Source organism: Eutrema salsugineum, unplaced genomic scaffold (genome assembly GCF_000478725.1).
Source record: "Eutrema salsugineum unplaced genomic scaffold, Eutsalg1_0 scaffold_4, whole genome shotgun sequence".
Taxonomy (NCBI): Eukaryota; Viridiplantae; Streptophyta; class Magnoliopsida; order Brassicales; family Brassicaceae; genus Eutrema; species Eutrema salsugineum.
This window is the reverse complement of record NW_006256686.1, coordinates 13,217,921-13,243,350: the sequence shown is the minus strand read 5'-3', so window position 1 is coordinate 13,243,350 and position 25,430 is coordinate 13,217,921. Positions and strand designations below refer to the sequence as shown.

Here is a 25,430-nt window from a genome sequence, read left to right as displayed (position 1 = left end):
TGATTACATAGCTTAGTGTCTATCACCACATTCTTGGATTGACAACCTCTTTTGTGCTACTTTGACAAGGGGATTGATAGCCCTAAGACCATAAAAATTCTTGTCTATCACTAGGCCGGACAGACCAATCTCCACAGTCGGGAAGGACAGGACCGGTGCGAATTGGGTGTTGGCCGCGGGTAGGAATGTTTGCCGGCTGGTTTACGAGACATCTTTCTCTTCGCATAACTTTTGATTGAACCGTTGGATTGCCATTCTGTAAAACGTTCTGGAAAGCTGGTAGTTCCATCTTTACGTTCCAAATTTAAGCTGGATCAGGCGGTGAGAAGATCTTCATTTGAGGGTGAACTTCTTACGGTTTGACTCTGAGCGGGAATCTGGTCTTCTATCAATTTTGTTAAGTTTTTTTCCTAAGTTTCCTGAAAAGAGTCATGAAACTACAAGTACTAGAAAAACATAATAAAAACACTTGAAAGCAATAAAAAACATAGAAAAGGTATTTCAAAACAATCCATAAAAGTTGTCAAAATACGGTGTTATCAACTCTCCCAGACTTAAACCTTTGTTTGTCCTCAAACAAAGCAAAAATCCAATCTGGTGAAGTGAAAACAAAATTAAGGAATGCACAAATCTCAGAGACATGAACTCCTAAACTAGGACCATAGATCGTACATCAGTTCACAACTTAGTCTAGAAAGTTCTCACCAAGACACAAAAGATACTAGTCCACTTTTTCCGTCATGCAAAACTTAAACAATTTAAATCTCGATTCCAGTCAACTAGCTCTCTACATTCATTAAGTGCAATAGTGAATTCTCATCAAAGACATCATCCAGGGTAGACGGCGTTTGACATTTCAGGGCTATTTAAGTGGTGGAGTTAAAGTGTTTCGGGTTACCTGATGAATCTGGAGGATGCAAGATATTATGCAAAACTGCAAGAGAGAGCGGACCTGTTGATGTCCGCAATTTTCAGTCACTACTTCTTGCCAAATGTTGTTGCGTAATCCTTCCTCCTTTTGTTGTGAACAGCTACTTCTCCCAGACTTAGATATTTTCCGGGAATCAAAAAGATGATCTCCAAAACTTCATATAATCAGACTCTAGTTTGCCTAAATGATAAAATTCGATCCTTTTAGACTCTCTAAGGCTTTTATTTCTTTTCCTTTCTTATTTTAAGTTTTTTTTAATGAGAAATGTCTTTTTAGAGAGAGAGAGTGTTTAAAGGATGAGATTTTACCAAGATTTTGAAGTTTTTCCAAGGCAAAATGATTTTTCTCTAGGTGTTGAATCCTTCTGGTAAAGTTTTCGGCAAAATCGCAGGTCTCCGTCAAAATGCGGCGTTCCTCTTTCTCTCCGACGTTTTTGCACATATCTGCATATAGGACAATGAATAACAAGAATGAGTGTGGTTTGAAAGAGGTTGGGTTAAGGTGGGGAACTAGCTAAAGATGAACTAGCCCTTCAAGATAACAAGAGAGTGAGAAAAGGATAAAGGAGTCATGAATGTATGATTCGTTTCCCTGGTCTAATGCTTCAATGAGAAAATTAAGTCCATATTAAGTCCAAATAAAACAGAGCTAGTATATTCCTTCATCTACATCAAAATCATTCAAATTTCTCTGGGGTATTTCGTTTCAAATGTGCTTAACTACCGCCTAGTCTAGTCCTAAATCATGAATGAGTATGTCACTAGGAACAGTATAAAAGCACACAGTCAACTATCATTGATTCATGTTCACCATTCCCTTTAAAAACATATTTTGTTTTGAAAACCCTTTTTGAAAAACTTTAAAGAAAATGCAAAAAGTGTAGATAATGCAAGACTCATGAAAGAAAAATGGCCGCCTCACCATTAGTCATTCCACCTCAGCCACCACTCCTCACCACTTCCCATCACCATTTAACATCTTCCCGCTTCTTCCTGCATCTTCCCAAATGTATCCGGTTCATTCCCGTCAGTATCCCGGATCCAAGTATTCTCTTTAGCTTACTTTTTGATATATCTATGCATTTTTTTCATCCAATCTCGACTTCTTTCACACTGAGATCATCTTTCTGATTTCCGGAAAAGATCTAAGTCTGGGAGAAATAGCTGTTCACAACAAAAGGAGGAATGATTATGCAACTACATTTGGCAAAAGAAGTGAATGAAAATTGCGGACATCAACAGGTCCACTCTCTCTTGCGGTTGTGCATAATATCTTGCATCCTCCAGATTCATCAGGTAACCCGAAACACTTTAACTCCACCACTTAAATAGCCCTGAAATGTCAAACGCCGTCTACCCTGGATGATGTCTTTGATGAGAATTCACAATTGTACTTAATGAATGTAGAGAGCTAGTTGACTGGAATCGAGATTTAGATTGTTTAAGTTTTGCATGACTGAAAAAGTGGACTACTATCTTTTGTGTCTTGGTGAAAATTTTCGAGACTAAGTTGTGAACTGATGTACGATCTATGGTCCTAGTTTAGGAGTTCATGTCAGAAGTTCACCCTCGATTGAAGACTTTTTCACCGTTTGATCTAACACAAATTTGGAGATCTTAAAGATGGAACAAACAGTTTTCCAGCTCACTTGACATCAAGACAATCCAACAGTTCAATCAAAAGTTATACGAAGAGCAAAATGTCCCGTCAACCAGCCGGTAAGCAATCATGACCGCGTCCAGCACCTAGTTTACACCGGTCACGTTGATCTTGATCGCGGAGATTGGTCTGTTTCGGCCCAGAAGCCCATGTCGAAGCCCAAATCGACTCCTTCATTTGGAGAAAGTTTTAAAAGTTTTAGCTATGATCTTTTAAATTACTTTTTAACAATGTTTTAGATATGATCTTTTGAATTACTTTTTAGCAATGTTTTGAATCATTCATCCCCAGAGATAATTTCTCTGAAAACCCAGCATCTTGTCTTTATAAGTTTTTTGCTGATTTTATTCAAGCTTTTAGGTTTAGTTATTTCTTTCATTCCAAACGATTTTTACTTAAGTTTTAGCATTAAATTATTTCCAGTTTTCATTAGATACGTCTTGTTCCCATTCAGCTTAGAATTTACGTTTTAGTGACAACCCAAAACCCCTTTAAAATTTGACCAGTTCTAGACTACTTCATATTTCTTTCAAAGGCTTTTGCATGAAAAAATCCTCCTTCCCTATGGATTTGATCCCTATGTACTACAATCGATTAGTTGTGCACTTGCGGCTTTACTGATTTCTATTAGGGTAAAACTTGACACACTCGCACACACCATATCATGCGTCTAGTGCAAGATTGCATACACTTGCTTCCAAGGCCAGAGTGGAAACCTACTAGTCAGGGTTGTTGGTGACAGTTGGTTGCGATCACGACAGTGACATAGTCATACCTTCGAGCTCAAGTTCTAAGAGTTTTAGCTAGGAACTTTTAAATTACTTTTTAGTAATGTTTTGAATCGTTCAGACCCTAGAGATAATTTCCCTGACTATTAGACTATTAGAAGTTTAATAGTAGACTTCTAACAAAGCTTATGAAATCTACTAAGTAATTAAATCAAAAATTTAATTTTTAAAATAATAAAAAAAATAATTTTGGTTTCAAATTTGCAATCATAAATTAGATATTGGTAAATTTAATGTATATAAATTATTTTTTCATGTTCATAAGTTTAAATTTATGGTGTCAAATTGAGAAGAGCAAAATATCTGATATATGGTTTACACTTAATAGACTGCTAAATCGAGTAATTTAACTTTACCAGGAATTGAACCGAAAATAACTTCCCCTAACCAAAAAAAAAATCATCTCGTAACTTAAAAAAATTCTGTAAACCGTATTATACCGAATAATAATTAACCTAACCCGTAAAAACTTTCCCTAACCGAAGAGAATTACCCAGACTATATAAAAGATTTTACAGATCCCGTAAAAAAACGGTTAGGAATTCCCCTTTTTTAAAAAAAAACCAGCAGCTCTCGAGGCGATGTCCGTTATTAGTCAACACTGCCGCCGCCGATATACTCCTCACCGCCACCAAAAACCCGTTCCAGGCAAGTTTTCTTCCTCCATCTTCATCCCCCTGCAGATCTGAAGTTAGGTTTTTTTTTTTCGCAGATCCGCTTTCGTCGCTTGACTCTGTTGTCATTTCCTGCTTCATTCTGAAGCTATATACATAGCTCTTCCTCTATATTCTTCCATCTTCCTTTATGTTCCTCTATCTTTGTCTCGGCGGGTGACAGTATATTTTTGTAGATCTGGTTGCATCTCGTCGCCGCCGGTTGCATCTCATTTCGCTGGTAACCTTTTATCTGCTTTGTAGATTCGTTTTTGGATTGATTGACTTTAGTAGACTTCATATTCTGTATTTATGAGTAAACTTCGTTTGGCTATTGTAGACTTCCTGTGTTTGAGTAGACTTCTATTTCCAAGTAGTAGACTTCATTTTGAATATAGTAGACTTCTATATGCAAATAGTAGACTTCATTTTCTTATAGTTTCAAATCATTTGTTATTATCAGGCTTGTGATTATAACTAGTAAACCGTTTGTTGTAGAATACTGTGAAAGATAATGGCGGCCCCTGAATTCCCGTGAAGGTTGTATACTAAAGGCGCTGAGCCAAACCCTGACAAAAGCATCGGTTACTATGCTGATGATTATAGGCTGGTTCCTGCACTACGGAAAGCTCTGCGAGAAGATGAATGAGAAGAAATTTACGAGCCACCGTTGGGTGTCTTTTTAAAGTTCCACGACTTGGATTTTGGTTGGGCGTCTAAGCTGGTGCACCACATTCTCACCTTTCAGATAGTTTGCAAACAGAGGTACCAGATATGGATCTTGATTGGTACCACTCATGTGAGGTTTTCACTGCATGAGTTTCAGGAAATCATAGGACTCAACTGCGAGTATGTGAATGACCTAGCTCTACCTGATCTTGAGCTTTCAGAGGACATGCGGGTATTCTGGGAGAAAATGGGGGTCGATGTCGCTGTGGGGCCAAGCATTCTTGATGTAGTAGAAGCATGTTCCAACTGCTCATCATGGTCTCGGGATGATAGGCTGCGTTTGGGTTATCTTGGGATCTACACTGGTTTCATTGTAGTAACAAAATCCAGCTCACCCACGAATGCTAGCCATGCCAGACTCGTGGTAGATCTCAAAGGTTTTAAAAGTTTCCCATGGGGAATTGCTTTTCGACATTCTATAAAGTCTGTCAAGGAGAAAGATCTCAGCAAAAAAATCACTTTAGAAGGTTTTGTGCATGCTCTTCAAGTATGGATATACTATGCTCTTCCCGATTTTGCTGCTGAATTCAGAGAGCCATTACCAAATGAACCAACACCTCTTCTGCTGGCTTACAAAGTATCGAGAGGACGAAAGAACCTCAAAGCGAACCTGCTAAACCAGGTATTATTCTTTTGATTTAGAAGTCTTCTTCACTAGTAGACTTCACTAGAAGAATTCATTTACTTTTTTGGAATGTTTAGGCTTCACTAGTATACTTCTGCAGTAGATTTCATATGTTGACTTCCAAAGCAGACTTCATTTTGTTTAATGGTTTTTTTATAGGCTCGCATACAACGCTGTGTGGTTAAGCTCTTGGCGGATATGTTTCGAATTTGGGATGATTTGCAACAAGAACCCAACATTGTCAATGTTGTCAATGCAATGTTTGACTGTGAATTCAAGTTTTCAAGACAGCATTGGCCTCTGGAAGGTGTTCTAGGTTCATACACCGTCGAGGCAGAGAAAAGGAGCATTCCCTCAGATGAATCAAGCCGGAAGAAACCCTGCATCTGCCGCCTTTTACATGGGCGATCAAGGGGTCGGAGTTGTCGCTACTATGAAAGAGTACTTCGACCAATGCTTCAAAGGCTTCTCAACCAAGATGCTGAATGGTCTTGGTAGCTGTACAAAGCAGATCAAACTCCTCAGTGATATGGTAGAAGCGGTAGAGAGTGCATTGGAGGCGGTGACAACAGGGAAAGCGAAGCATACTGACGAAGAGAGGTTAAAGACAATGTCGATCCGAGCCAGCAGAAGGACACCAGCAACACGGGGCGTGAAGGGGTTAGTACCAAAAACTCTCCGAATATACAAACACGTTACATGACAAGATCATCGAAAGTTAGCAACAGTTAATACTAATGAGGTCACTTGAATTCGAACATGTTTGATATTGTTATGTACTGTGTGAACTTATTTACTTATGTTTCTAAAACTTGTTGTTTCCAATTTTACAGACTTTTATTTATGTTTAGTTGTGAAACATGTTACTAATTTGTAATACTTATGTTTTCATTTGTATATTCATGCCTGTTTGACACCTTAAACTGCAAACTTATTCAAAGAAAGAAGATGATCGTGAGACAGGTGATGTCAACGTTTGTATAAGTGAAAGTGTTAATGCCCCAGGGGCTGTAAAAGCAAAGCAGGCTACTATGGACCAAGAGGAGAACCCAGAAAAAAGTCTTGTGGAACTAGATCCAGCGAAGTGTGGCATTGATTTTGATGAGATTTAGGTGTTTAGCAAATCCACAAGAATCCCACCCTCTAATGCAGCTGTAATAGCATGTGAACAAGGGATTTTCTCGATATAAAACACACCACATTCACACATTCGATGTTCCAAATCGACAAAATAATTTCGGTTTCCTCCTTTCACATGGAATCTCCAAGCATCAATGTGTTCCACCTCCATTGCATCTGCATAATGTCCACGAATTGCCAGCAAATATTCTACTCTCTGAGTTTTATGTGTTGTGAGACTCAAAGCATATTCTCTCCGTTTACTAAACCGCCTACCGAGCTTCTTTCGAATGAAATCCAAGAAAAATGATATGGGATAACCTCGGGATTTCTTAAGTGCAGAACTGATAGATTCTGCGATATTGTATCTGTCTCCACAGAAATGAACACGGGACCAAAGCTTCACATCGGCGTCTTCCAAATAATCTGCAAGATCAGACTTCATATGCCGTAACTCCGCCAGGCAACGGTTGTAATCGTAGAGATTGTACGCATAAGCAACACGTTTGACCAAGTACAGTAAGTGGTTCCCCTTAAACTTTGTTACTATCTTATGTTGTAGATGATAATAACATATCCTTCGTTTTGCCCATGGGGAAAACAGATTCACATGCATTCTTGATAGAAGTAGCTCTGTTAGAAACTATCACCAAAGGATAACCATCTGAAATACATTGACGCAGTTTTGAAAAAACCATTCCCATGAAGCATCATCTTCAGCATCTACAATTCCAATAGCCAAAGGAAATATCTGAAAATTACCATCTTGAGCGGTTGCCACTAACAAAGTACCTTCATATTTCCCAGTTAGATGACACCATCCACCACAATAACTCTTCTCATATACTGAAATCCAGCTATCAATGCTCCAAAAGCCAGAAATATGAATTTGAATTTATTCTGTGAATCAACATGGAGTGCTGTTACAGTTCCAGGATTGGCTTTTTTAAGTGAATGTATGTTAGCTGGGAGACTCGCATATCCATCTTCAGTTATTCCCCTCACCAATTGTTGGGCATATATCAAAGATTTGTATGAAATTGTATAATCCATCTTGATGACAAACATATGCTTCATTGAATCCTTGACATGTTGTGGTGTGAGTCCATCAATTATGCCCAAATGACTTATAAACAGCCTGCCAATATACTTCAAAGTAGACTTCCCACAGTGAGCCATTCGCTCTCCTACTGAACATGTGTGGACTTTCACATACTTTGTCACCCAAAACGTGGTTGCTTCATTTTTCACATTCGCTCTAACCATCCAAGCACATCCTGGCACCCGACATTTAGCCACAAGCAGAGTCTTTGTAGACTTAGTTGTTTTAAAAACAAATTTTAACATGATCGCTCTCAATCGCAACTCTGATAACAGCTTCTCTTTGGTAGGGAAACTTGCCCCAACATATATATTGTCAGACCATGACATGGGCATTCTTCCTGTTTCACCAGATCTATTTCTGACATTATCAATACAGACTTCATCTTTATCATCATCTTCATCTTTCACTTTATTGTAGACACTGTAATCTTCCCCGTCAGAGTAAGCCGCATCTTCCCCATCAGCTGGAACTTTAATATCTTCATTCGCATCAGAATTGACTGCCTCGTCATCCGTAGTATATTCAGCATCTTCATCGGACTCCTCACCGACATCTTCATCTGAGTCTTCCTGGTTCTTCTCAGTATCCATCTCCACTCGACTGGACACACAAAGACGTACCATATGCACTCTGCTTAATGCAATCAAGCTTGAAACTTGTCTGTCATTGGTGACATGCATTGGAGGTGTATCTGGAGTCATAGTTTGCAACATTGAATGTGGAAGTGAGTACGATAACTCGACCATCTCAGTCTTGCCCAGATTATAATCATCTACTGCCATTTCAGTAAGTTCCCCAACTAATCAATCAATCCAACATTAAATGAAACCTTATAAGAACTCTAAACCTAAAAATCTAACTACTCAAACATGGATATTGAGGCAATAAACATGAATGAATAGGTTGCAGAAAGCAGTAAATATATTAATAAACAGGGGTTCAAAATCTTCTCTCAAAACAGAGTCTCAAACTTGTTTCCCCAAAAGCTCTCTCAAGTATCGATGAATTGAAAATCAAAGGTCTTAAAAAAATCTCAGATGTGGCCAAAACCGGTGGCTGAAAACCCTAATAAATACTAGAAACACGTGTTGGGTTTCTTTGTAAATATTGGATACTTTTGGGCCCAAGAGATTCTTCAAAACTTGGACAAAATCACGTTTTTCCTTTTTCCACGACATTGGTGTCGAGCGACACCATCATCGATTGGGTCATTAAGCTCATCATCTGATGGATCACCATCTAGAAAAGGGTCCTCTTCAGCGAGAGGATCAAGGATGTGTTCCTGACCCCTCATCGAAAAAGTACCTGAAAAATCAAAGAAAAACAAAAATTAAAAAAAGTTCTACCGAATTAAGCAGAGATTCGCAACGAAAGGAATCAGAATCCCCAGCAACGGCGCCAAAAACTTGATGCTAAGAGAACCAAGGGTTACTTCTAGCTTCACGTTTTAAATTTATAACCCTAAATATCTGCAAGTGCACTGATGTACGCTGTAGTACTTAGGGGTCGAACCACAGAGATTTTGAGCTTTCAGTGCGAATCAATCAAGACATAAGACTAGCAGAACAAGCAAATGGGGGTTTTTGGTTTTGGTGTCACTAAATCTAAGTGTAAATCGAAATAAAAATGTTGTAAACAATGGGAACAAATCGCTGGATCTAAAGGGTTTTCGCAGGGGTTCATGAACTGATCAAAAGACAAATAAATCGATAAAGGAAATCAACTAGTGAGGATCCCAAACTCGAATAGACACATTTAAGATTAGCCAACTGTCGTCATCCTAATCATCTAATCACTCAACACAGCAATTAACTCTCGCTCTCATGCTGCGAATACGATCATGCATTAAAAACAGAATTCATCCACGCTCGCGATTCTCTGTAGGTAGCTTTCGTCTCCTACAGCGATTTCGCTCGATCACTTCTAGGTCTGGTAATTCGATACAGCACTCTCGTGGCTCCAATTACTGAGATCAATTTCTAAGCGGTTAGCAACAGAAACAGCATAGGGAACAAGAATGAACGAAGGACTCCTAGAAGATTATGAACCCTAAATCGCAATAAGTATATGATCAAGACATTAAATTCCCTTTGAAAAATCCCTTAAAAACCCAACTGGGAAACTACTCAGACATAGTTGAATTCAACATCACAAGAGTAATTAGAATTACAGAGAATTGAAATAGACAGAGTTTAGAAACGAATAACAGGTTGAAGAAAGAGGGCCGATGGTGCCCCTCTCGGTGGCTCCTCTTCTGGGCGAGCTTCTCTTCTAGGGTTCCTGGTGAAAAATGTGGCACACCCTTCTAAACGACTTAAAAGGGGTTTACATAGTGTCTTCAGTCCTCGGGAACGCCTAGGGCTTGCAGGAATAATGATGGGAGTGACTTGGGCTTTGATATGGGCTTCTGAGGCTCGGAATTGAGCCCCCCGCGGTCTAAAATTTTGCACCGTGGCGGATGATGTTTTGGCCGCGGGTGAGCTTCTGACTGTGATGATTCGCCTTCAGTGTATCAACCATATCTGGAGATCTAACAGTTGGATTGCTTTGTTTCCACTTGTATTGGAAAGCTGGTTGTCTCCTCTATCCTGTGACAACATTTGGGGATGATCAGACGGTGAGAATGCCTCCATTTGTTACCAAACTTCCGACAGTTTGAATTTATCCAAAGTCATGCTTTTTTACTCCCAAGTGCATCCCTTTTGTCAAAATAACCTGAAAACTCTTTTGAGATTCTAAAACATGGAAATCACTTAAAATCTTCTAATCTGAATGAAAACACATGCATAAGATATTAAAAATGATCCATAAAAGTGGTCAAAATCAGGTGTTATCAAATACCTCCCGCTTCAAAGACCGAATATGACTGAGAGAACTTATGTAGCCAAACATCATTTATAAGAGCTCTGTCGAGCTTTTTATGGATTGTACCATGATCCCTTTTGTTACACCAGGTGAACTTGGGACCATGAAAAGCCATATCCATCAACGAGCAGTGTCTCACCAGGTCTTGAAAGTCTCTCATACCAGCAGTAACAGACAACGTTTGAGGGTAGTCAGAAAGGTCCTCACCCTCCAATATTTCATTTAAGTCACCAAAAATGATCCAGGGCTTATTTCGCAATATTGGAGAATCCTGATGATGTCTCAAGTCACTCCATAATTCCTTCTGATCATCCGCAAAGTTTGATGCATATACGAATGAGCAGAAAAATTCTTTCTCCAAGCCATCTAGCTTCACTGAACATGTGATTAGCTGAATACTCTTGAAAAGAGGGGTCAGCCTAGTATTCCATCTCCAAACAACCCAGATGCGTCCCAAACGATGATGTTCATAGTTTGTAAGCACCATCCAATCTTTAAAAACTGAATTCCCAATCTGATTCATCCTATTCTCCTTTACTCTTGTTTCCAAGACACCACCGAACTGAAAATCCTCTCCATCTACCCAATTCTTCACAATGAAATGTTTTCATGTTTTGTTTAAGCCGCGGACATTCCAGAAGAATCCTGACGTACTTAATTTCTGCCGGGGGTTTCTTTTTGCCTGTTGCACGTGGAAGAATCTCCTTCGTGCTCAAAACTAAAGAATTTGAGTTGCTTTTAGATGATCCTCTAGTAGCACACGGAGAAAGAACCCTTTGTGCCTTCTCATCCTGGTTCGCATCTGCTTTATCAGCTATCTCTCCCTCCTCCTTTTCTGACTCCACAGTATCTAGTCCCGATGAGGTTGCTGGAACAAACTCCTCTGAAACCTCCTCTTCCATATCATTTTGATCTTGTAGAATTGCAAACTGAGAAAGAGATACAACGAGACCCTCCTTTTGCTCGGTTCGGTCTGATTGCTTCCTCGCCTTCATTGGAGAGACCTTTGACCAGCATTGATCATCTTCCCCTCCGTGATGATTCACTTTCTCGACATCTTTTGCCATCTCCACTACTACAGGTGGTGACACCACATCTCTAACTTCTTCTATCACCACATCCCTCTGTTTCACCTCTGCACTTTTTTCCATCACCTGCATACTTCCTGCAACTTCCTTTGGAGCAGTCAGAATATTTCTTTGTCTCCTTTTGGTGAACAAGCAGTAGCTAGATGCCCCCATTTTGAACATATGGAACATCTCACCGGTAACCAGGGATAAATAAATTCAACCTCTGAATCTATCCTCTGTTTCGATGTAAATCGATATACTTTTGGCAGCTCCTTAGTCATGTTTGCCTCGACAAAAATCTTTGCCTCTTCAAACTTTGTACAAAGCATTGTGTCGGGGTGCAGTCGAATTGGCTTCCCCACTGCACTAGTTATGAAACTCAAACCTTCCCATGAAAATATCTTATGTGGCACATTTGTAAGTTTAATCCACATCGGAATAACTTTAATCTCCGGCTCTGGCTCCTTCTCTTTCATCGGCGACCATTTTGAAATAAGCATCGGAACTCCTGCTATGTTCCACATTCCTCTTCACATAATCTTTGCCCTAGTTGATGCATCGTTAATGCGGAACTTCACCGTAGTGGAGTTTACCACAAACACATCAACCCTAATACTCTTATCACCAAGTGGCCAAATTTTGTTGACGATCACGTGGATCTTAGCCACGTGAGGCGCCGTAGATAGAAACCTTCCCTCCAGCAAATTATCCTATAGAGGCACGAGTTTGACAGAATCTCCTCCGGTATCTCCACTGTACTAATACTATCAACTACATCCACTATCACTTCGTGAGTCGAGAGAAATGACTTGTTTTTAACAATATTCGCCCATGGAGTTTGAGAAATTATGCGCGGAGATAACTCTGCACTATGACCCTCATCGATCGGAGGTTGCAGCTCCGATCCCTCCTCCATTCTTCGCCGTTAACTTGTGGTAGAAGATGAAATCCTAGTGTCTTTCATGATCGCCCAAAATCGTCTATGGTGACGTGTTCTCCTTTTTAATAATTATTTTATTTAATTTTTTTTTTTTAAAGGAAACTAAAATCTACAGCAAAAATCAAAAACCAAAAATTTAAAAACCAAAATCTAAAACTCAGAAGCCATGCCTTAATCGCTTTTCTGAGACGTTAGTTTCAACAAACTAAACACACACTTCGTCTGTGTTTGTTCCCTTTAGATTCACTCTTCCTTTCAAAAATCAGAAATCTCGCAAAACACACAAGAATCCCTTTTTCACCAGTTTCTGACTACTAACATCTCACCCAAATCTCAAGATCTAAAATCTCTCCCTAGATTTCCTTTTCTCCTCCATTGTTCTTCTTCTCCAATTCGAACTTCTAATCCCAAAAAAATGGTGGAACCCCTACCCAGGCGTTTCCTCTCTTCCCACAAGTCTCTCGTCTCTGTTTTCTGGATCGCCACCTTCGCTTCCCTATTCATCTGGCAATTCGGCGGCGTTACCGGCCGAGGAGGCTCTCTCTACGGCGTTAGTGGTGGCCTCTCCGTTTTCTGGTGGACAGCGACCGCTGCAGCCGCCGTCTCTTCCGGCGGATTTCCCCAGCTTAGACCCGTTGCCTTCAATCTCACTGATTTCGGTGCGGTGGGCGATGGCGTCACGATGAACACTGAGGCGTTCGAGAAAGCTATCTTTGCGATCTCAAAGCTTGGGAAAAGAGGAGGTGGGCAGCTCAATGTGCCTCCTGGTAAGTGGCTCACAGCGCCGTTTAATCTCACAAGTTACATAACACTTTTCCTCGCCGAGAACGCTGAGATCCTTGCCGTGCAGGTTAGTTTTGTTTCTGCTCTGATTTCATGCTTTTCTTTTCTAGTTAAGAATATGATTGGAACTATTGATCCTTCTGCAATCGAATATTGTATGCTAATGGGTTCCTGAATCACGAATTTTTTCATTAAGAATTGGTGAAAAATTCAGACTTTTTTCAGGGAGGGATGTGGGTTTTGATACTGAAACAGTTGCCCTGAAGGAAAATTCTACGAAATTAAATGTGAAACTTGATTTGTTTCTTCAAGCTTTTGCTGAGTTTAACACTGAGACAAATTACACCTTCTGAAGGCAACTCTTACTTTCTTGTTCCTGGAATGATTCCTTTCTATTGATTTTGGTTGGGCTATGAAGTTGTGAGTTAGTAGAGAGTGTAGCTTAATGTTGCCCATTGCGTGGTTCATCTAAGGTTAACAATGATTAACCAATCGAGAGCTACACCTAGAAATTTTAAGAGTGATTTTTTTATTGATATTGAATTGGTCCTATTGATAATTTGAGGGGGCTTTGTCTTTTATAGCTTTATTTATTACAATGGTTTTCATGCTAACTTGCCTAGGATGAAAATTTATGGCCCCTTCTTCCTCCTTTACCATCATACGGCTATGGAAGAGAGCATCCTGGACCTCGCTATGGAAGTTTCATTCACGGACAGAATCTCAGAGATGTTGTCGTCACAGGTCAGTCAATGGATTTGTAAATCTCTCTTGGGAGGACTGTTTTTCTTTCAAGAGAACTGAGTTTCAAATGTGATTTTTCTTAATTCAATAATTGTTAAGAATGTGCTCGCACGGTTAAGCATTTTTGGCTGTAGCTGCATTTTGAGGGCTTTTCACATATCAAGGTTATGTAAAAGTAAACCACAGCTCTACTGTTTAAGCTCAACCAAAACGTTTGGTGTTGCCGAATAATAATTTTCAACCTCAACACTATTTTAAGCTCTAGATGCAACCAGGCTCTTGCAGGAAAATTGAAATGTATCAATGATATCTCTATAAGCTGGATGAAACTTGTTATTTGTTTCTCTTAGCTGGACAAGAGCTTTAACCGTAGTCTCGGGACAAGAATCGACTAAGTTCCTCTGTTAGATAATCAAAGTCTCCTTTTCAGTTCACTCATATTATCCAACTTTTGTTACTAATAGCCTGTTCTATCTCTGACAAACATTGGCTTTTATTCCATTAACTGTTTGAATGATGGCTTATCTATGATGGAAAACAGGAAATAACGGTAGCATCAACGGGCAGGGGCAAACTTGGTGGAAGAAGTATCGCCAAAAGCTGCTCAACCACACTAGAGGACCACTGGTGCAGATAATGTGGTCAAGCGACGTTGTTTTTGCCAATATCACTTTGCGTGATTCTCCATTTTGGACACTTCACCCATACGACTGCAAAAATGTTACAATCACAAATATGACCATTTTGGCACCTGTGTTCGAAGCCCCAAACACTGATGGTATCGATCCTGGTTAGTATTTTCCACTTCGTGCTCACAATGCAATTCAGTTATATAGGAAGAAAATGAATCCATGATTGCAACGACACCTATAATGAGCAAGTGAAACATTCAAGATGGCATGAGCAGCAAGATGGGTTTTATTAGAGTGATAAATTAGGTCTAATTCTGGAATATCAATGAAACAAAAAGGCGATAAATCTTGAGTACCCAAATTGCATCTGGGATCCTAGCAACTGAATTATGTAAATATCAGGAATTCCATATGCCGAAGAGCGACACAGCTCCTTTCATTGTATCCGAGTGCTGCTAATAAGCATATGGCACCGAACATATGATCTTACTGATACAAATCTTATTCAGAGTATGGGCTTGGGCGTTCTGTGTAAACCAGTTGGCTTTGATGGTGGCTAATATCTTCTTGTTGTGCCTCAGATTCGTGCGAGGACATGATAATTGAGAGCTCTTACATTAGCGTTGGGGATGATGGAATCGCAATAAAGAGCGGTTGGGACCAGTATGGAACTACCTATGGACGCCCTTCAAAGAACATACTCATCCGTAACCTCATCATCCGCTCCATGGTTAGGTAAGAGAGAATAGCTTTCCCTAATTGATGTTGATCTAATAACTACATATACCTAAAGCCTCTGTGCAAAACAGTGCTGGTATATCAATAGGAAGCGAGATGTCTGGTGGTGTATCGAATATCACCGTGGAGAACATTCTGATTTGGAGCTCCCGGCGTGGAGTTAGGATAAAAACCGCACCTGGAAGAGGTGGGTATGTTCGGGATATAACATTCCGGAATGTCACATTAGATGAACTGAGAGTTGGCATTGTCATTAAAACGGACTACAACGAGCACCCAGATGGTGGATTCAATCCCCAAGCCTTCCCGGTCCTTGAGAACATAAACTACACAGGTGTTTACGGTCAAGGAGTGCGTGTACCAGTGCGTATCCAAGGAAGCAAAGAAATTCCGGTTAAAAATGTAACCTTCAGGGACATGTCAGTTGGGATAACGTACAAGAAAAAGCACATATTTCAGTGTGCGTACGTGCAAGGGCGTGTGATAGGCACCATCTTCCCTGCTCCGTGTGATAACCTTGATCGGTATGACGAACAGGAACAGTTGGTGAAACAATCTGATTCCCAGAATGCAACAGATATAGACTACGAGATCTGAGTCTAACCAACAACAAACATGGGTTTGGTTGGCCTCCGCAACAGATTTGTTTCGTTGGAGTTTGTACATATACAGAGGAATCCTGAAACCAAAGCAGGTCATCATCGGTCACAGACTAAATTGTATTTGGCACTCACGAAGAGGAATTTTTCCATTGATCATTTATCCTTTTATTGGGTTCTCTCTCTAGCTTTGTTATAAAAACTCATAAATCGTGAAACTCGAAAGTACTACGTTTCCAGAAAGTTGAGATTATTGCTTTTGTATAGACATATAATCTTTGTTACCTCATAAATGGGAATGCTTAATTTTGGAAATCTAAATGCTTAATTGCAGCACAACAAAAGTTACATTGTTTAATCTCTCAATCATAAATCATAGATCACTGTTAAGAGAAACAGTCGATTTTATTTCACTTAAAAAGAGAATTACAAGATTGATCCAAGTCCGAGACTCTCAGATGTTGAATGAACCAAAGAACTCGATTAACAAGAACAGACTCTTGTAATCACTAAATTGCAGAGACTAAATTTCTAACAACCTCCAGAACGAAAATACAAATTCCATATTAAAAACAGAATTACAAACTTCTATTTATACTATTCTTATATCTTCTTCTCTGTTTCTGTTGACCATTGACTCGCTTCACTTATCCATATCAGCTCAAATTCTTCAACGATCAATCCATTTCCTGAACAATCCTTCTCTTCTCTGTTCTTCTTCACGATTCTTTCTCTTCTGCGTAGTATAAACCCTTAAGGGCTTATCAATAACATGTACGACGGTAGTGTCTACACAAAGTTAATTCCTCATAATCTTTAGTTAAGTAGTTGATAGCAATGGCGATATTATGAAACTTAAAAGGTGAGAGAAGAAAATTTTGATTAAACGTACATATCTTTTAAACCATTAGTTTCAACATCAGCTCTTTAATTATAAGAAAGAAGAGGATTACATGATTTTCGTTTTTGGTGGTTAAGGACAGATTTTGAAATAAGTAGTTAGAAAATATTTATTTAATAGTTCCTTTCCATAATAACCTTGGAAAATAAACTTCTCCAAGATTTCTGATTCATTCACCAAAAGACGAAAACTAATTGTACATAGCTCTCAAGGTTTTAGTGGCGGAAGTGTAACCACCATCAACGACAAGGTTATGTCCGGTAATGAACCCCGAAGATTCTTGGCTTGCAAGAAACAAAGCTGCTTGAGCCACATCCTCCACTGTACCGGGCCTTCCGTTCAGCAAACTCCCTTTCTCAGCCACAATGTCAGTGACCTCAGCCACATCAACTTTGTCATTGTTTAGATACTTACGGTACGCATTGACCAAGATGTCAGTGGGAACTCCATGAGGAGAGACGCTGTTCACGCGGATGCCATGAGAGCCGAGCTCGCAAGCCGTTGTCCTCACCAGTCCGTTGATGGCTGCTTTCGAAAGCGTATAGCCGTGAGCTCCAAGTCCTCCCATTACCGCTGATGAGCTCGATGTGCATATGATCGACCCGCCTCCTCCCCCTTTTGCGTTTTTAGATGCATCATAACTAAGTTTTAGTTGTCTGACAATTAAAATAAGGGCTGTGCAATCTCTCATCTGAATGATACCCATCAAAACAGACGTAACAAGAAAACTATGAACAGTAACCTATACCAAACCAACTTAAACCTAAGACTGCTTTCATCAAACATATGTTTCTTAAAATTCAGAGCATGGACAAAACCTTACATAATCTAATTAATTAGTCTTTGCTTCCATGTTTGTGTTTGCTTTTATGCTTTTTTTTTTCAATTGTATAGGTTAAACAATAAGTAAAGTCTCAAGTACTTTTCATTTTCAATGATAATTACATTCCTAGCAAGAAAAAAAATCACATAAGTTTCTTTTAAGTATCTGAATCATAACCGAAACCGTCTGATATTATTATTTAATTACCAATTACTCTTAACAGAAAATATATTAGAAAGTCAAATTCTACACTTTTATTTTCAATAACGACGGATAAAAAAAATAGCATGACTAGTTTTTAGCTGATAAAATGCCAATTTACATGTTATTTGTTCAAGTTATACACGAAGAAATACACTTGTTATTTTTTTTTTTTTTCTATCGATTCCAACCAAAACTTTAGCTATCTAGCAAAGAAGCCTTAGTTTATATAATATATAAACCGAAAATCTGATTGGACACCACAAATTAAAACATTCACGAGGAAAAAAATTAAAAATTCACATCATATCTAATTTATGTAGTAATACGCCTATCTGTACCTTTGATCATGGCCTTAGCAGCATGTTTAATGCCATGCACGACACCATTCACATTAACGGAGACAAGTTTGTTAACCATCCCAACGTCCATTTCCATGATGCTACCTTCGTTCACAGTCATCCCGGCGTTGTTAAACATCACGTCCAGCCTCCCTCTACGTCTCATGGCTAGCTCCACCACCGCCGCCACGTCAGCTTCGTTGGACACATCACAATGCACGTAACACCCGCCTATGGAATCTGCCACGTGGACGCCTTCTTTCTCCAAGATATCCGCGACTATGACATACGCGCCGTTCTCTGCGAACAGTCTAGCCGTCGCCGCACCGATCCCTCTTGCTCCTCCTGTTATTATAGCTACCTTCTCATTTAATTTTTTTTTTAAATTCGACATTGAAGTTTTTTTTACTTTTCCCTTGAGATGTTTGATGTTCGATCTTGTTCTTATAATACCTGTTCTTATGTTTCTTATTAATTAGAGACATGCTCTTTACCTTTCCACCAACTACTTTAATTTCTTTCACTTGTTTAGTTTATTCATCTGCTTTGCGTTCATGCAAGTTTAATGCATATATTAGAGAGAGAGAGAGAGAGAGAGTTTTAAATAATGAACGAAATGTAATTTTTAACCGAACATGATATTACTCTCAAGTCTAACATCAAATCATCAGAATATCAGAATTAATATATGTATCACTCTTTTAAAAATTAATATATCGTAGCTGATTTTATCTTAATTTTCTTTGGTAGAATTGTGAAAACCTAATTCCTGAGGCCTGGAGGCTCAATCCCGCAACCCTAACCCTGGAGGATGATATGATCGTGACCAGCTCAGAGGAGGAGAAACCAGAGGTAGCTGGCAGGATCACTCGTTCCAGAGCTAGAGAGATGGCTAAGGAGGCTCACGCACTCATTGCCATAGAGGACAGCGATCACCAGGAGGCTGGAGCTCACATCTTCAACATCTCTATCTTGAAGAATGAAGAATCCAGTAACAATGACTAGGTAACTTAGGTGATGATTCTGTACTCTTTTCCTTGGTGAGGATTTTGGAAGGCAAGGAGGTTCTTCTCCAAGGTTTTTAACGAGGCAGAAATCGTTGCTACGTCGAGTTACTTAGAAGTTGTTACTAATGGGTAATAACGTGCAAAGTCACAATGACTTGTGCACTAGTTGTTTTAGGCGCACCACTTAGGTTTAGAAGGGACGCCTCGCTGTTTTATTTTTAAATCAAACTTCGTGTTGTTTTTTTTCAGACTTCGTGTAGTTTGTTATTAGGGCTGCGATTTTCTCTCTTACTCTATAAAGTAGAGAAAATCGCCTATGTCATATTCAGTGAAGAATTTTGATCAAACTTTTAACGTGTTCTTCTCTCTTTGATTTCTGAGAACTAAAAACTCTGAAATTCGAATTTCTTAAAACTAATCTGTTTACAAGAGATTCTACTATCTCTCCATCATCATCCGTTCGATTATCACACTACCACCACCACCCCATCGAATCGATCTCTCCTTCATCACCATCATCGATCCCTTTGCGACGAGCCACACACAACCATATCGAGTCTTCAACTCGATCCGCATAACCACCATCTCGATACATCGTCGCGATCACTATAACACCTACACGATACCATCGCATCTTCGTCGCACCACCATCACTGTTCCTTAAACCGTTTTCATCGCATCTATCCATTCAAATCGCGATCTCGCGTTGTCTGTTGCCTTTCCTTCAGAGTCGATCATCTAGGATCGTATCACGTGGTATCAGAGCCAACTCTGAACCAAAGGCTGAGCGAACTCTAACCCTAATCTCTGTACTTTGAAATTTTCGATTCTAAACGTAGATTAGCTGGTGTCGATCTCTGCTTTCATCGTTTGAATTCTTGATTAGGTCGATTCTTATTGTTTCGTGTCTAGGGTTTGTTTCGTTATCGTTTTCGTTGATAGTCTTCGTGTTTCGCATTCGTTAGGAGTCTTCGAGTTGTCGTTTGCGTTTAGGCCTAAAATCTTTGTATTTTTCGGCTGTTTCGTTTAGATTTGATAAGAGAGTCTTGTATTTTCGTTAGTTAGGTTTACAAAAAAAAAAAATTTCGTTAAATTTCATTAGTTTCGTTAAGTTTGTTTTTAGATTTCGTGGGGATCGTTTATTTTTTTTTTTTTATGATGAGTTTAGTTTTGCTGTTTTTGTGATTTCTTCTAGAACAAGTTACTGCGAGTTTTATTTTTAAAATTTTCAGGTACCATGGAGCTTTCGGCTGAGGCGATGGAAGCTCTGAACCGAGCAATGTCTCAACAAATTAAAGAAGCGAATCAAGCCATAGCAACTCAGCTCACACAACAAATCGAACAACTCAATGACAAGTTCGAGACGAAGATGACGGATCTGCTCAAAGACCTCAGTGCAAGTGGAGAAGAGTCGTCTCAAACTCCAACTCCTTCGGAAGCAATGCGCTTAGCAAAGGGTAAAGGGCACATAGGATCTTCACGGAAACTTCCACGCCACCCAACACCTTCCGAAGCCAGGACTAAAGCTAAGTCCAGTCGAAGCCAGATTGGGGGCAGAGAGACTACGTTTAATCCGAGGAGGAATCCTACTGGTGCAGAACGAGATGGCCCAAGGGTAGATCCTCAGCACCGCCGAGAGGAATATATTGCTGGGCATCGAGTTACCCTGGAATCAGACCCAGAATACTATGAGGAGGACGAAGCTTCTGATCATAGCAGAGAAACTGTGAGACGAGATCGAGGCCGAGGACATGGTCGAGATTATGATCCTCTACGACAGCAGCTGCGTCATATCAAAATCCAGTATCCTCCTTTCCATAAAACTAATGATCCCGAAGCTTATTTAGATTGGGAAAGGAAGATGGAGTCTAATATTCTGGTCCAAGGAACTTACGAGCTCAACAAGGTGAAGATTGCAGTTTCGGAATTTCATGGGTATGCGCTTCTATGGTGGGAGCAGTTGGGAGTCACCAGAAATCGCTTGAGGGAACTTCCGATTACTACTTGGGAGCAGCTCGTTATACAGATGAGGAAGCGGTTCGTTCCGGCCCATCATCAGCGCGAGATACTCAACAAGCTTAGGCGCCTTGTCCAAGGTACGAAGTCTGTTCGAGATTATTATCAAGAATTGGAAACTTTGCTCATTCGTGCAGATTTACGAGAAGGCGAAGAGATGGTAATGTCGAGATTTCTTGGAGGACTTAACCGAGAAATTCAAGACAAGGTGGAACTTCAGGATTTCGCAGATATACAAGAGATGGTGCATAAGGCTGAATTGGTGGAATCTCAAGTCAAGAGGCGAAATTTCAAGTCCACATTTACGCCTAGTGTGCCGAAGCCTAAGGAGATCAGCAAGCCAGCTTACTCCAGAGACATCAAACCACCCCCCACTGGACTTAAAGAAGAAGCTAAAGCTGAGTTCAAACCAAGAAGTGGTACTTCTATCAGCAATGTGAGGTGTTTCAAATGTCAAGGAATGGGACATTACTCTCGAGATTGCCCAAACAAGAAGGTCTTCTTGTTACAAGAGGGGGGAGAGATAGTTCCTCAAGAGGATTCAGAGGCCGAATATGAATTAGAGGAAGAGGAAGAAGCTGCTGCTGTGGGCGAGATGCTGGTTGCCAGAAGGACTTTGAGTGTTCAGAGTCAACCTGAAGAGACTTGTCAGCGAGAGAACCTGTTCCATACGAGATGCTTCATTCAAGGAAAAGTTTGTAGCCTGATCATAGATGGAGGAAGTTGTACTAATGCTGCAAGCGAAGAGATGGTTAAGAAGCTCCAGCTCAAGACTATTCCTCATCCAAGGCCGTATAAGCTTCAGTGGTTGAATGACAGTGGAGCCTTGACCGTATCTCAGCAAGTGATGGTTTCTCTATCCATTGGGAAGTATGAAGATGAGATTCTATGTGACGTCATTCCCATGGGTTCGAGTCATGTGTTGCTAGGCAGACCGTGGTAATCAGATCGTAGGGTGATACACGACGGTTACACCAACAAGCACTCATTCGAGTTCAAAGGTCGCAAAATTACCCTCCTACCTCTCACGCCTACCGAGATTTATCAAGATCAAGTTCAAATGAAGCTCAAGGAGAAGGAGAAAGTCGCCAACAGCCTCTACATAAACCACAGTGAATTTTCTAAACTCTTTGATCCTGAAATGACTACTTTTATGTTTGTGTACAAGGAATCCCTTGTTAGTACTAACCCTTCACAGGAGCTTCCTAGTGCTATGTTTGAGATTTTGCAGGAATACAAGGACGTTTTTCTAGTAGAAATTCCACCAGGGCTACCTCCAATTCGCGTGATAGAGCATCAGATTGACTTGGTACCAGGATCAGCCTTACCTAACAGGCCAGCATACCGAACCAACCCTGTAGAGACTAAGGAGCTGCAAAAGCAAGTGGAGGAGCTGATGAACAAAGGCCATATCCGAGAAAGCTTGAATCCATGTGCGGTTCCAGTTCTGTTGGTGCCAAAGAAGGATGGTTCCTGGAGGATGTGTGTAGACTGCCGAGCTATCAACAACATCACTGTGAAGTATCGGCATCCGATCCCAAGGCTAGATGATATGCTGGATGAGCTCTGTGGATCGACAATCTTTTCTAAGATCGACTTGAAGAGTGGATATCATCAGATCAGAATGAAGGAAGGGGATGAGTGGAAGACGGCATTCAAGACAAAGCAGGGACTCTACGAGTGGCTAGTTATGCCGTTTGGCCTCACCAATGCTCCCAGCACCTTCATGAGACTAATGAACCATGCTTTGAGACCATTCATTGGCGTGTTCGTAGTGGTTTATTTCGACGATATCCTCATCTACAGTAAAGGTTTGGAAGAACATCTAGATCACATCAGATCGGTTCTTGATGTTCTTCGCTCTCAATCTCTCTTTGCTAATTTATCTAAATGTTCATTCTGCACTAACGAGATTGTTTTCTTAGGCTTTGTAGTAAGTGCAGGAGGAGTTAAAGTAGATGAAGAGAAGATAAAAGCTATCAAGGAGTGGCCAACCCCCAAGAATATTGGAGAAGTCCGAAGTTTCCATGGCTTAGCAGGATTCTACAGGCGTTTTGTTCGTGATTTCAGCACCATAGCCGCGCCCTTAACCGAAGTCATCAAGAAAGACGTGGGGTTCAAGTGGGGAGAGGCGCAAGAACAGGCTTTTACAGCCCTTAAAGAGAAGCTTATCAATTCGCCCTTACTAGTACTTCCTGATTTTACTAAGACTTTTGAGATTGAATGCGATGCTTCTGGTGTAGGTATTGGAGCAGTTCTTATGCAGGATAAGAAGCCCGTCGCTTACTTCAGCGAAAAGTTAGGAGGATCAACGCTGAATTATCCCACGTATGACAAGGAGTTATACGCATTGGTTCGAGCTCTCCAGACGTGGCAGCATTACTTATGGCCTAAGGAATTCGTCATTCATACCGATCACGAGTCTCTAAAGCACCTCAAGGGTCAGCAGAAACTTAACAAAAGACATGGGCGATGGATGGAGTTCATTGAGACATTCCCCTACATTGTTAAGTACAAAAAAGGTAAAGATAATGTGGTCGCAGACGCATTATCCCGGAGGTACACTCTTATTTCGACTTTAACATCAAAGTTGATTGGATTTGAGCATATTATAGATCTTTATGAATCTGACACTGACTTTTCTGAGAGCTATGCCAAATGTCATAAGTTTGCCTGTGAGAAATTTTATAGACAGGATGGATACTTGTTCTTCAGTAACCGATTGTGCATACCACGAGGATCCATTCGAGAGTTACTGGTACGAGAAGCTCATGGAGGTGGATTAGCTGGACATTTCGGCGTCACAAAGACACTTCTTGGGCTACAAGAGCACTTCTACTGGCCGAACATGAGGAAGGACGTTGAGAAAATCTGCTCTAGATGTGTCGTATGTAAGATGGCTAAGAGTAAAGTTCAGCCTCACGGTTTGTATACTCCTTTGCCTATTCCTTCTCAACCTTGGACTAATATCTCTATGGATTTTGTAGTTGGCTTACCTCGCACCAGAAGTGGTAGAGATTCTATTTTTGTAGTTGTTGACAGGTTTAGCAAGATGGCTCACTTCATCGCTAGCCACAAGACAGATGATGCTGTGAATGTAGCTAACTTGTTTTTCAGGGAAGTAGTACGACTGCATGGAATGCCACAGGTTATCGTTTCAGATCGAGACACGAAGTTCTTAGGACACTTTTGGCGAACGCTTTGGGCTAAGCTGGGAACAAAGCTCTCATTCTCAACTACGTGTCATCCTCAGACCGATGGACAGACCGAGGTGGTGAATAGAACGTTGTCCACACTTCTAAGGACTTTGGTGAAAAGTAACCTCAAGACATGGGAAGAGTGCCTGCCTCATGTCGAGTTTGCTTACAATCACGCTAAGCATTCTGCTACTCTCTTTTCTCCTTTTGAAATTGTATATGGGTTTAATCCACAATCACCTCTAGACTTGATCCCTTTGCCTTTAAGTGGAAAATGCAGTTTGAATGGCAAGGAGAAAGCTGAACAGGTCAGAAGAATTCATGCTAAGGCTAAGGAGAATATCGAGAAAAAGACAAAGCAGTATGAGAAGCATGCCAACAAAGGACGAAAGGAACTGATTTTCGAAGAAGGAGATCTGGTGTGGATCCATCTGAGGAAGGAGCGATTTCCAGCTGAGCGAAAGAACAAGCTAATGCCCAGAGTTGATGGACCATTCGCAGTCATCAAAAGAATCAACAACAACGCCTATCAGATTGATCTTCAAGGTAAGTATGATGTTTCTGATACTTTCAATGTTTCTGACTTGCTTCCTTTTGTTGCAGATTCTGATTTGAGGGCAAATCCTTTTCAAGAGGGAGAGGATGATATGATCGTGACCAGCTCAGAGGAGGAGAAACCAGAGGTAGCTGGCAGGATCACTCGTTCCAGAGCTAGAGAGATGGCTAAGGAGGCTCACGCACTCATTGCCACAGAAGACAGCGATCACCAGGAGGCTGGAGCTCACATCTTCAACATCTCTATCTTGAAGAATGAAGAACCCAGTAACAATGACTAGGTAACTTAGGTGATGATTCTGTACTCTTTTCCTTGGTGAGGATTTTGGAAGGCAAGGAGGTTCTTCTCCAAGGTTTTTAACGAGGCAGAAATCGTTGCTACGTCGAGTTACTTAGAAGTTGTTACTAA

The 25,430-nt window shown here is 40.4% G+C and overlaps 2 protein-coding genes across 2 annotated transcripts; one reads left to right on the top strand and one right to left on the bottom strand.

The window, feature by feature from the left end:
- Positions 1–12,726: 12,726 nt before the first annotated feature.
- On the top strand, positions 12,727–16,250 carry LOC18013823 (probable polygalacturonase). The gene is made up of 5 exons (XM_006419075.2): positions 12,727–13,334; positions 13,891–14,011; positions 14,553–14,801; positions 15,225–15,378; positions 15,453–16,250. Exons 1-5 carry the CDS (start codon positions 12,900–12,902, stop codon positions 15,976–15,978), a joined length of 1,485 nt encoding a protein of 494 aa, XP_006419138.1. The 5' UTR covers positions 12,727–12,899; the 3' UTR covers positions 15,979–16,250.
- Positions 16,251–17,071: 821 nt separating this feature from the next.
- LOC18013822 (short-chain dehydrogenase reductase ATA1) lies at positions 17,072–18,658 on the bottom strand. The gene is made up of 2 exons (XM_006419074.2): positions 18,247–18,658; positions 17,072–17,496 (listed from the first exon to the last, which is right to left on the bottom strand). Exons 1-2 carry the CDS (start codon positions 18,638–18,640, stop codon positions 17,072–17,074), a joined length of 819 nt encoding a protein of 272 aa, XP_006419137.1. The 5' UTR covers positions 18,641–18,658.
- Between the last annotated feature and the right edge of the window lie 6,772 nt (positions 18,659–25,430).

Coding starts and splice junctions, on each gene's coding strand:
- LOC18013823 (XM_006419075.2), top strand. CDS start 12,900: ATGGTGGAACCCCTACCCAGGCGTTTCCTCTCTTCCCACAAGTCTCTC. Junction 14,802..15,224: donor CACTGATGGTATCGATCCTG/GTTAGTATTTTC, acceptor GTTGTGCCTCAG/ATTCGTGCGAGGACATGATA. Junction 15,379..15,452: donor ATCATCCGCTCCATGGTTAG/GTAAGAGAGAAT, acceptor TGTGCAAAACAG/TGCTGGTATATCAATAGGAA.
- LOC18013822 (XM_006419074.2), bottom strand. CDS start 18,640: ATGTCGAATTTAAAAAAAAAATTAAATGAGAAGGTAGCTATAATAACA. Junction 17,497..18,246: donor TGCTAAGGCCATGATCAAAG/GTACAGATAGGC, acceptor AAAACGCAAAAG/GGGGAGGAGGCGGGTCGATC.